The following is a 12,815-nucleotide window of genomic DNA, read 5'->3' as shown; positions in this document are numbered from 1 at the left end:
TGATTAAATTTAATTTTAATAAAATATCCCCATTTGGATAATTTTAAGCATTTATTTTGGCATGAGGTAGGCCTTCTGAATCTCCTTAGATACAAATTCCTCTGAAAATCTAAGCAGAAGGAGAAAATATCATCTGTAATGTTTCCTTTGGTTCAGTTTCCGTTATTTTAGATTATGAGCTAATCAGTGTATAGTTTTGTTTTCTTGGGTTTCTCTAAATTTTTAAAATATTTTTTTTAGTTGTAGGTGGACACAATACCTTTATTTTTATGTGGTGCTGAGGTTCAAACCCAGTGCCTCACACGTGTTAGGCGAGCACTCAACCACTGAGCCACAACCCCAGCGCCTGTTTGTGTTTTTCTTTTGTTGTTGTTAACAAACATGGTTCCATGACTTGTAACTCTGTCTCTTGGGGTTTTTGTAGTTCATGGAGTGTGGAGTGCTTGGCAGCCGTGGAGTGCATGCAGCGAAAGCTGTGGAAAAGGTACCCAGACAAGAATGAGGCTTTGTAATGACCCACCACCATCGTTTGGTGGATCCTACTGCAATGGAGCAGAAACACAGATGCAAGTTTGCAATGAAAGACACTGTCCAAGTAAGAGAAATATACTGTTCATACCTTCAGTTAAATAACATCATCTTCTCTAGGTCGTGTGCCAGTGATAATCTATTCCATTTGGACTATGCCCACAAGGGCATCCCTCAACCTAACATGCCCAGGGTTTAACCTCATCTCCTTTTTAGCCCTATCCTGTTTGGGTGGGAACCAAACTCTTGTGTTTTTCTCTCGATGCAGTCGATGGCAAGTGGACAAGTTGGTCCAGCTGGAGTGCCTGTACCATGTCTTGTGGAGGAGGTGCCAGACAGAGAACAAGGGACTGCTCTGACCCTGTCCCCCAATACGGAGGAAACAAATGTGAAGGGAGTGATATCCAGAGTGATTTTTGCAATAGTGACCCTTGTCCAAGTGAGTGTTGGAAACAGTGAGTCAACATTATACTTTCTTAAAGCTTCATGATGACCTCAATCCCTTTGAATTACAATACGTGTCACTTGGTCCTTCAGCCATTGGTTTAGGATGTCAGGATGTTGTGTGGTTACAGTTCCCTGAATATTACAGTCTGAGCACACCAAGAGCAAGACCCTGTCTCATTTCTGCCTTTCTAGTTCCTGGGGTATTTTAAGTCCAACATACAGTAAATAGATGTTAAATGAAATTGCAAAATCACTAGAGGATATACCCCCATTTCTAGTCAAAGCAACAGCCACCCCATCTGCCTTTGGAAGTTGCCCATTCATAGATTTATGCGTCTGTTTGCGTTTCTTAGAGATTTTTCCACATGTTGTGGATGAATGTCATTGTTTAACACTTCTCATTTTTAGAGCTCTGTTTTTATGTCACATTATTCCATGTTGTAGCCCATGGTAACTGGAGTCCTTGGAGTGGCTGGGGAACGTGCAGCCGGACGTGTAATGGAGGGCAGACGCGGAGGTTCCGCACCTGCGATAACCCACGTCCCTCCAATGGAGGAAGAGCGTGTGTGGGGCCAGACACACAGATCCAGAGATGCAGCACGGACATGTGTCCTGGTGAGCTTCTCCACTCCTGACAGTGGAAAGAGGAAAGCATTTAGTTTAGTGCTCATTGTTGCAGCCCCATCATTAAAGTAAAAGTTGAATGGGGAGGGGAACCTCAGGTGTAGATTTTAATACCCATTTGTTACCGTTAACCGTTCTTGCTCCCAGTGGATGGAAATTGGGGAAACTGGCAGAGCTGGAGCCACTGTTCTGCCTCCTGTGGAGGAGGTGAAAAGACTCGGAACCGACTGTGTGACAGTCCAGTGCCATCTAAGGGTGGCCGTTCCTGTCCAGGAGATGCTACTCAGGTGTCCAGATGCAATACACAAGCATGTCCAGGTAAGTAACTAGGCTGGATTTGGGTGGGGCCATTGGCAGCACATTTTGTGAAAATCAGAAACAGGTGCCACTCTGAGCCCCAGAGTTTACAAAACAGAGCCAATCCTGAAAGGAATAAGTGGAAAACAGTGTGCTTTCCCCCTAGAAGTGCTTGTGGCTGGGTTTTAGCCTCTGACTGCTGCCTTCCAGGCTTCGTTATAAAAGGCCACAGTTTGCACAAGCTAAATGAGAGTCCTGAGCTTGACAAGTCAAATGGTGAAGAAGAGTAAAGAAGGTTCTCTTAAGTTTGCTTTAGAAATAAAAGGTCCCTGAAAATCAAGAAAGCCCAGTTGGCAGAGTGATTTATAGGCAGAGTGAGAGTGGTTCACATGAAACGATTGGTAGGACCTGGGCAAACTAAGAGAACGAGTGTCCACCAGTCAGCTGCTCTGCATATCAGATGGATTTGGAGGCTCCTTTCTGAGACATGACAACAGTCTGGTTTTGGGTGAAGCATTTTGTGGCTCAGGCAACAGGGAAATCTGGACCGGTGCCCAGTCGGGGCTACAGAGTCCAGCAGAAGTTCCATGGACCCATCTAGGTGGTAAGAACTAGAAGACAACTGTTGAGTGTAGGGACTCGAGAACCAGGCACATGTGCCACCTACTTCCCTGTCATTCCTGTTGCATAGGACCATGGACAAGATCCAAGTTGGCCTATCAGGTTCCAACTGGCCCCACTCCTTACCCTCTTGCATTAGCCTGCAGCATGGTCCCCTTTGCCTCTCCTGGTTTCTCAGATATAGCAATCCCCACCCCACCATCTCAAAGGGTCACACATGTCCTTCTCCTGTCCTCCCTGGTTAAGATCTAAATTTTCTTTAGATCTCCACTTAGGAAGAAATTTTCTTCCTTCTCAGACCTCCCAGAGTCGTAGATACCGTGAATGCAATACATTTCCAATTCACATTTATTTATGGAATTCCAATGTACATCCATCTCCCCTTTTCATACAGAAGCTCTATGGAAGCAAGCATTCTTTTTTCTTACCACATTTTTGCCTTCAATACTTGAACAAACTAATGAATTTCTGAATGTGAAGACTGAATCAACAAAAAGAAATGTTTTCTGTCGCTAAGAATCAAATGCCTAATTTGATTGTTTTTCTAAAAGTGGAGCTGAACAGCGTTTTACTGAGATAACAGTATCTAAAATACCTAGTGGTGGCTTTAAAATGTATTCAGGTAATAGACATCATATAATGAATATTTATGAACTTCACTACCACTTTTTTTCCAATGTTTCCTGTCTTGTCAAAGTATAGGATTCACCTAAAAGTATCCATTAATCATCTATTTTGTTCTAGTAATCAATTTTATTGAACAACAGAAAGAAGACATGAAAGACAACAACAAGTTTGAAGGCCAAGTAGATCATGTCTTTGAATCCTTATTTTACAGCTTTGTAATAATGGGAAAGTTACTCGATGTCTCTGAACATTTTTTTTCTAGAATCTGCAAACTGTAGCTATTTAAACCTACCTTAGAGGATGCAGAAAGGATGAAAAGAGTTAACGTGTATGTTATTTTTGTGCATGACCTGCTTAGTAAACTCTGATTCTCATCATTAGCAAACACACACTTTATTTTGCTTGTTGGACTGGGTGTTGATTTTCTTTGGCTTCAGAAATAATACTGTGATGTACATAGATTGAAAAGGCCCTAGATTTATGGGGGACAATGGGTGTTACGTGAAAAAAGAATTTTTTAATATACTTTATTCATTTTTATGTGGTGCTGAGGATTAACTCTGTGCCTCACACATGTGAGGCAAGCACTCTGCCACTGAGCCACAGTCCCAGCCCAAGTAGAATGTTTTAAAGCTTATTCATTCCACTTTTGAGTTCAGATGTCATATGACCTCTTTGATGTTTGAGAGAAAATTTGTAGCATCTCTGAGCATTGGCTTTCTTTCCTCCCATGTCATGTTTGTGAAATTGCTTCCTTAATCCAGGAATGTTTTTAATTCCCCCATTAGGTGGGCCCCAGCGAGCCAGAGGAAGTGTTATTGGAAATATTAATGATGTTGAATTTGGAATTGCTTTCCTTAATGCCACAATAACTGACAGTCCCAAATCTAATACTAGAATAATACAAGCCAAAATTACCAATGTGCCCCGTAGTCTTGGTAAGTCTTTCATATACTTCTTTATCAGTTTATTTATATATATTTTTTTTTAAAATTTTTCATTGCTTTATTCACATTTTTTCTCTTAACTATTTTTGTAAAATTTTTTTTACATGAGCTCATTTTTTGCATTACAATTCTTAATACACTTTTATACCACAATTTATCATTATCTCTGTATACAAGATAGGTTGACACCAAATTCACATCTTCATGTATTTTGTACAACGATGAGGATCTCCTTCCACCATCCATGCAATTCCCCTTCTCCCTCCCACCCCTCTTCCCTATCTAGAGGTAATCATCTTCCCATGCTTTTCCTCCCTACCCCATTTTGATTCACCCCCCTTATATCAGAGAGGACATTTGTTTTGGGGGGGAATTGGCTAACTTCACTTAGCATAATCTGCTCTAATGCCATCCATTTCCCTGCAAATGCCATGATCTTATTATTTCTTAGTGCCGAGTCATATTCCATTGTGTATAAATGCCACCTTTTTTTATCTATTCATCCACTGAAGGACATCTAGGTTGGCTCCACAGTTTAGCTATTGTGAATTGTGCTCCTTTAAACATTGATGTGGCTGTGACCCTGAAGTATGCTGTTTTTAGGTCCTTTGGGTATAGTCCAAGAAGAGGAATAGCTGGGTCAAATGGTGGTTCCATTCCCATCTTTCCAAGGAATCTCCATACTGCTTTCCAAATTGGCTGCACCAATTTGCAGTCCCACCAGCAGTGTATGAGTGTACCTTTCCCCTCCCCCCCCCCCATCGTTGCCAGCACTTTTTGTTTGTCTTCATAATGGCTGCCATTATTACTGGAGTGAGATGGTATAATAAGACGCCTATAGCACAAGAAATAAAACCAGGAATCAACAAATGGGATGGATTCAAACTAAAAAGTTTTTTCTCAGCAAGAGAATAATAATAATAATAATCTGTGAGGTGAACAGGGAGCCTACATCCTGGGAACAAATTGTTACCCCTCACGCATCAGAGAGAGCGCTAATCTCTAGGGTATATAAAGAGCTCAACAAGATAAGCACTAAAAAAACAAATAATCCAATCAATAAATGGGCCAAGGACCTGAATAGACACTTGTCAGAAGAGGATATACAATCAATCAACAAATATACAAAAAAAAGATCATCTCTAGCAATCAGAGAAATGAAATTAAAACTACTCTAAGATATTTATATAATTTCTAGAGGATGCTACCACTTAGCATAATAGAGAGCTTTTAAACCCTTTTCCAATGGTGAGGTACTGGGACATGTTTTTGTTATTCAGCCTTGTTTAGTATTCATCCTTATGAATAACCTACTATGAAAATAATAATTAATAATAAATATTTTGCTTTATCTTTTTTTCTTTAGGTCCAGCAATGAGAAAGATAGTTTCTATTCTAAATCCCATTTATTGGACAACAGCAAAGGAAATAGGAGAAGCAGTCAATGGCTTTACCCTCACCAACGCAATCTTCAAAAGAGAAACCCAAGTGGAATTTGCAACTGGTTAGTGTCAATTGAACTCAATAATCCATTACTATAAAAAATGATGGCCATAAAGATTGGTGGTTTAGAAAAATGTGTGTTTCCACAGAGTCATTAAGAAGTTTTTTTTTGTTTTTGTTTTTTTTTTAAAGAGAGAGAGAGAGAATTTTTTTAATATTTATTCTTTAGTTATCGGCAGACACAACATCTTTGTATGTGGTGCTGAGGATCGAACCGGGGCTGCACGCATGCCAGGCAAGCGCGCTACCGCTTGAGCCACATCCCCAGCCCCATTAAGAAGTTTTTGATGTAATCTCATCATAAATAATATAAGTGCAATTTTGTATTTTTGTGTGAATAAATATTAGCATGAGATCTATCAGAGGCGAGGGGTTCTCAAACAGTATTGTAATTTTTACACAGCCTCTCCAAGGCTGGTCAGCCTCAGTAACAATGACCTTTAAGAGGGAAGGGTGGAGGATGCTCTCTCTTTAATCAGCATTTAATCATCCCAAAAGACAAGTGGGTCTTTCCGTGGCCATCTGCTTATTAACATACCATCTTGCTACTCTCTGAAGCACTGGAAAGAAGCCCTACATCAGACTTGTGGTCTTTGCCTTTCAGCCTGGTGAAGCTGCCAGCCCATCTCACAGGCGGTCCATTTCATACAAGTGCTTTGCTATTGCCCATGAGCTTTAAGTGGAGAATTATGCTTCCCATAATCATTATGCTATATTTTTGCCACACAGAAATTTTTAGGAGAAACTCCATTCAGGAAATCCGACTTTTCAATTGGGAAGCCGAGTGCCAAGTTTATTCTCTTTGTTGATTCAAGTTTGAACCCCAGCAGCATAGCTGAACTGTTCTGTTAGGTAAATCTGCTCTGTGCTTACACAAGCCATGTGTGTTCTGCTGTAAGAATAGATGCATTGTAATTCCCAGGAGAAATCTTGAGGATGACTCACATTGCCCGGGGCTTGGATTCCGATGGTGCTTTGCTTCTGGACATCGTGGTGAGTGGCTATGTCCTGCAACTTCAGTCACCTGCAGAAGTCAATGTGAAGGTAAATGACAAATTTTCTCCACTGTTAGAGTCTGGGTTGATACCTATAGGAAGAGCAGAGAACTTGTGTCCTTTCCCTTCTTCACTTTGGAGAGTAAACGTGTAAACCACTGAGGTTATAAATGATTACCTGGTCTCTGTTAAAAACTGAATTTCTAAGGCTTGTCCACAATTTTAATTACCCTGCTTGTCAGGATCAAGATCACTCCTATGTTGGCTTAAGCCATTTATTTAATTTTCTTCAGGCAAAGATAATAGTTAATTGTTGCATAAAAATTATTGTGTAGCATCCATTAAAGAAAAAATATATTGTGAGCCCTATTGATCTTCAAATTCAAATCATTCTCCTTAGGATTACACAGAGGACTACATTCAGACAGGCCCTGGGCAGCTCTATGCCTACTCAACACGGCTCTTCACCCTTGATGGCATCAGTGTCCCCTATATGTGGAACCACACCGTTTTCTACGATCAAGCACAAGGAAGAATGCCTTTCTTGGTAGAAACACTTCATGCATCCTCTGTGGAATCTGACTATAACCACTTAGAAGAGACATTGGGTTTCAAGATTCAGGCTTCAATTTCCAAAGGTAATTTGATTAAAGGAAAGTCCATATCTGTATGTTGCCTAGTCCTAATTACATCGATGCCATTAATAATGAAGATGCAAAGGCTTTGACCTTACATGGTGATATCAGGCTTTTCATGTGTGTTATCTGTTTTGTTGGAGGTAAAACCTGTGGTATAGTTAATCCACTGAAGTTCTAGTGCATGCAGTTTACTAATATGCTTCTTCATACTGCATAATGAAGATGTAGGAATAAAGTCCACTGGTTATTGTTCTCAATCTTTTATTAGTCTAGGAACTTCTAAAATTCCCAAAACATCTAAACATATTTCTTCATTTAAACCAGTCAAAAAAGTTTCCATATATTAAAAGCAGGTTTTAGAAACTCTATAGCAATAATCAGAATTTTGACTGTCATTTCCTGTTCCTGGAGCTGACAATTTTTGAACTGCTTTCCATTTTCCAACCACTACTCTCTGATAGGTGGTTTTTTGATGCATTTATTCCCCAAGATTTCCTTTTCAGTCATAAAAGCCCCCACAGCAAGTAGTGTTCCATATCCTGTGGGGTCTTGAGGCCAGGAGATGCTTGTGTGCAGTTAAGTTATAGACATGAAATGTTTGCATAACTTTAGCTTTGCACCCAGGTTTCGTGAGTACACTTAAAAGCATTCATATTGACCTTGTGTGTGCTTTGGGCTGGCTTTCCTAAAACACAGCCAAGTCTATTTTATATAAATGTGCAAGAAAAAGCAAGATTCATCTTTACAAGTTACTCGTGCTTTTATCAGTTGTCCCCATGACCATTTTTCTTCTTCACCATCTATCAGAACTGCTTCGTCAAGTTTTGAGATCATAATCATTGGGAAATATGAATTCACATTTTTTCAGATTATCAGATTAGTGAGTAGCGTGACCACTAACACCTATGGCCCCACAGTAGCACTGACACCTCATTTTACTCTTGGGTACATGTGTAGGCCATTTGGACAAGAGAAGAGCCACTGAAATAGAGGGTTATATTTTTTCAATTATGCTAGAGTTTCTAATCTAACTGCTTTTTCTACTATTTTCAGTATACCATGTAAATACAAAAATATAACTGGGCAAAGATGTTGGTTATAAAAGCATTTATGCCAGCTGGGACCAGAGGGATTAAAATGATTTTTGGAAAGTCATGTATGCTGTCTTGCATTATCTAAGCTGTGACTGAATGGAGGCCTTTGTGCATCTTTAAGGGTCTCATTGGGTGGTCTGGGCATTTTAAGGCCTCTTACATGCTTGGATAATGAGTCTCTGAATTACCCCCATATGTAAGCCATTCCTTGCTGACAATATTCCTTTGAATTTCAAGAATTGTGCACCTGCAATTTGTTTTTGAGTGACCACCAGAGGGCGAGCTTGCATTCTTGGTGACTTAGCACAGAATCCTAGAATGAGTTTTCTGATTAAGAAAAAATTACAAAAATTGTCAAAGGTGAATGCTTGGGAAGTTCCATCTGTTATTATTTGTAATAGAAAAATAACATCCTGGAAGTAGACTATAAATATGCAAGTTATCCTACATCTGTGCCATAATTTTTAAGAAACATTTCATTCATTTGTTTAGCAACTTTTTGTTGAGGGCAACAAGTGAAAAGGAGAATATTTGTGACTTAATAATTGAAAAGCAGGGGACAGTATGATCCAGACCTAGAATGCCTACAGGTGATTATGAGAAAACCTTTATACTGGCTGAAAACAGATTATCATGTCTCTTTCTTACTAATTTTTATAAGGAGTGGACCTATTTTTGATTAGTAAAGCTAAATAATTTTAAGTCTCTCTATCCTAATTTTTATTTTTTAAAATATTTTGTTGTATTGGGGATGGGACCCATGCAAGAGATTTGCTACTAAGCCACACTCCAAGCTTCTAATGTAATTTAAATATGTATTTATTAAAATGACTGAAAAGAAAAACCGCAGAATGCCTACAAATGTAGTTTGTTTCAAAGTGACCAGATTATAGAGAATTTTATTCTATACCTTTTGAAGTTTTTACTATTATAAAATATTTGTTTATATTATAAAAATGTATATATTGCATACTATATTAAAATGAAAATCATAACTAATGTAATTCAAGACAATGTATTTAACAATAATATAAAAAGAAACACTAGGAAAATAATCCATAGTAGTATATATTTTAATATGAAAATCTTTGTCCAAAGTAGTCATATGCCTGAACCTATATGTACAATCCTACTGTGATTGAGAGTTTTTTCAGGGGATTATAGAGATGGCCTTAAGCAACTCAGTAACATTTTTAATGAAACAAAGTATAATCAGACATCAATTTCTGTGACAGTTGCATTCCTGGAAAAAACATTAAATATTTAAGTCACATGAAAAAATGTTTAGTATATGGTACACATGTTCAAAGCTTAGGAAAATGAGAAGGCTGTAATTGTCTAACAGTCTTGCCATACTATCCCACACATTTCAGTATTGTAAAACCAGCTGAGGGTCTTCCTAATCACAGAATTTTAATACCCTTTTATTGTCATGACAACCAAAGTATCTCATAAAACAAAACTTCCCAAATGTCACCAACTGAAAGATGGTCTCTCCCAATTAAGACCAAAAATCTAAAGTTACTATCTGGTAATAACTTACTAGGTTTATACGATATGTTATTTTCTGTAATTATATCCCCTACACAGCATACTAGTTGGATTAAAGAATGTATGAATAAACAAATGATTGGAACATAAATTATAATCACCACCTGATTCAGTGGTGGAAAGTCAAACATTCATCTAAGTCTAGCTCCAGTACATTATTAGCTCTTTGATCTTAGGCAATTTATATGACCTCAGTCTCAAATTCTTCATCTGAAAATTGGGCACCGTGACCCTAGGGGAATTGTGAGGTCTAAAAGAAAGCAGTGAATCATGCAATGGTCACTTAGCACATGCTCTAGACATTTCTTTTCCATCCATCCTATCCCCACTCCCTGGGAACACTCAGGAGTTGCATCCTCTCAGGAAAGAGATTCCTTATACTTATTCCTCTTGATGTCTAATTTAAATTTGTTGTATAACAGTATTCCTGTTTCCCCTTGCTTCAACTCCACAGGAAAGGACAACATCATCTACCAAGTGTTTTCACCCAAAAGATCCACAAAAGGAGGGGGCTCCTTCATGAGATTCTTCTTTCCACTGGCATAGATCTTTCTTTGGGTGGGGGCTACCAGGGATTGAACTTAAGGGCACTTGTCTCTCGACCACTGAGCCACAACCCTAGCCCTATTTTTGTATTTTATTAGAGATAGGGTCTCACTGAGTTGCTTAGAGCCTCCCTAAATTGCTGAGGCTGGCTTTGAACTTGCAATCCTTCTGCCTCTGCGATTACAGGTGTGTGCCACCACGCCCGGCTTGGTGCAGATTACTTTAAGTTGCTTGAAAACAGCAAGCTTTCCTCCTTCCTAAACACAGCAGAGTAGTGATGACTAGAAGAACAGCACTTTGCCTGGGCTGTGCATAGCGTACAGTTATCGCAAATTTTTATTTATCATAAGATAATTTCATTTCATTTTCTTTTGACTGACGTGAACAACCTAAACAGAAAATCTGTTTTCAGCAGCCACTTGACACCAGTCTCTGCACAGTGATTCATTTAGTCCTTGGTTGGTAAACAAGGCGAGTTTTCCATTCTTGCTTGTTTCCAGCTATTGCATTTGTGTCGTGTGTTCGAGTGTTGCCATGTCTCCCAGGGGAGACTGTACTGGAAAGGAAATGGGTGCTACTGTTCTAATAAGCTGTTTAACTTTGCTCTCCTCTTTCATAGGAGATCACAGTAATCAGTGTCCTTCTGGATTCGCCTTAGACTCAGCTGGGCCTTTTTGTGCTGGTAAGTGTAGGAATAAATAAAGCATTTTTAATTTTATAAAATTGTCACTAATATGTATCATTTAGTGGACATCATCTACCATTTTTCTAGGTTTTTGATCATAACAGTTCTTCACCTGTGAAATGGGACATTTAGAGAAGTTGAGATGTAGAGAATTGGAATCACTGAGCATCAGGTGGCAGACTAGATCTGAATTTCAATTATTTTATAAATCCCATGCTTTGTCAGTGTTAGTGAGTGACCAAGTACAGAGGTGGAGAGAGCAAAGAGCACTAAACTTCGCCTAGCGGCTTGGTTGCCATGGGTGCACGATGGAATGATCCAACATGACATCACCAAACCCTAGAACTGCTAGGTGGTGCTATACAGTAGGATTGTGGACCTTTGAATAACCACTGACTTCATCCTACCAAGTCCAGTACAAGAGAATCTCAGAAAAATGAATAGCTATGTAAATGACTTAAGGAGCTCAAATTTGTGTACTCAGATTGGATTTCATTGCCCATAAGTGGAAGAAAATAACTAACGATGAAAGGGTGGTCTTCAGACTTCCCAAATTTCAGCTCTGCCAATAATGACCTTGGGCAATTTACCTAATGGGTTAGGTTTTTTCTTCACAATTTCAGAAGTTCCCAGCTATTGTTTCTGGGCAAAATCTCATGGCTGGGAGGGCATGGAGGAGAATAGCAGTTCTTTACCTCATGGTGACTGGGAAGCACAGAGAGAGAAGGAGGGAGGGGAAGAGACAGATGAGCCAGGAACAGGATATTCCCTTCAAGGACAAGTTAGGCCCCCCGCTTCCTGACGTTCCCACCATCTTCTAATAATGCCACCAAATTGTGAATCCCCCATCAGTGGATTAATCCACTGATGAGGGTAGAGTTCTCATGATCCAACCACTTCCCCGAACACCATCTGTGAACATTGCTGCATTGAGGACAGAGCCTTTGGGGGACATTCCAGTTCCCCAGTATAACCTGTTTGTCCTTCAGTTTTGTCATGCAAAATGACAATCGCATTCTCCTAGAAATTCTCTGAAGAATAAGTGAAAACTGGTTTAAAAAAAATTAGATCATAGTAAATGGTAAATACATTTTAGGTAACATCACTGTTTGAAAGTAAAATATTCACTATTGGAGATAATTTGGGGACCTCAAATTCATTTTTATTCCATTTTGTGGCACTCAGAGCATTCTCTTATGAAATTCGGTTCAGTGCATTGACTTCTACAAGCAACTGTTTTCACTGGACTGCTGTCACTCCTAGAAATCAGGTCTGCATGCTGATTGAGTTGTGTTATTTCTTCTTTCAGACGAAGATGAGTGTACAGCAGGGAACCCCTGCTCCCATACCTGCCACAATGCCATGGGAACCTACTACTGCTCTTGCCCCAAAGGCCTCACCATCGCGGCAGATGGAAGAACTTGTCAAGGTATTCACAGGGACACACTGAAGCCACGGGCAAGGAATCTTTGCCATAGGAAGAGCATGGTGGACCAGTCCTCTTCTCTCCTACTGCCACTGTCTATAGCTTGGCGATAAACAGAAAGGTCTTCATTGGGTTGAGAAAGAGGGTTTCTGCTAAGGCACTACCTTTCTGAGGGCACGCTAAAACAGGGGTGCCCAAGTGTCTCATTCAGGACCTCAGAAAGGCAAAGGAATATTTTTCAAGCCACCTGATTTTTAAGTGACCTTATTGATAAGTTGGATCAATT

At 39.5% G+C, this 12,815-nt stretch overlaps 1 protein-coding gene across 1 annotated transcript in view; it reads left to right on the top strand.

Moving 5' to 3' along the window:
- Hmcn1 (hemicentin 1) overlaps positions 1 to 12,815 on the top strand; it is a 397,169-nt gene that overhangs the window by 360,240 nt on the left and 24,114 nt on the right. Inside the window, exons 90-99 of the mRNA XM_076872754.2 lie at positions 425 to 595; positions 797 to 967; positions 1,420 to 1,590; positions 1,747 to 1,917; positions 3,933 to 4,082; positions 5,458 to 5,595; positions 6,517 to 6,638; positions 6,990 to 7,227; positions 11,038 to 11,100; positions 12,413 to 12,532. Of these exons, the coding sequence (XP_076728869.1) occupies positions 425 to 595; positions 797 to 967; positions 1,420 to 1,590; positions 1,747 to 1,917; positions 3,933 to 4,082; positions 5,458 to 5,595; positions 6,517 to 6,638; positions 6,990 to 7,227; positions 11,038 to 11,100; positions 12,413 to 12,532 (1,515 nt within the window). The remainder of the gene's footprint in view (positions 1 to 424; positions 596 to 796; positions 968 to 1,419; positions 1,591 to 1,746; positions 1,918 to 3,932; positions 4,083 to 5,457; positions 5,596 to 6,516; positions 6,639 to 6,989; positions 7,228 to 11,037; positions 11,101 to 12,412; positions 12,533 to 12,815) is intronic.

Source organism: Callospermophilus lateralis, chromosome 13, assembly GCF_048772815.1.
Source record: "Callospermophilus lateralis isolate mCalLat2 chromosome 13, mCalLat2.hap1, whole genome shotgun sequence".
Taxonomy (NCBI): domain Eukaryota; kingdom Metazoa; phylum Chordata; class Mammalia; order Rodentia; family Sciuridae; genus Callospermophilus; species Callospermophilus lateralis.
Note: the sequence above shows the minus strand (reverse complement) of the source record. Positions and strands in the feature narration are given on the sequence as shown.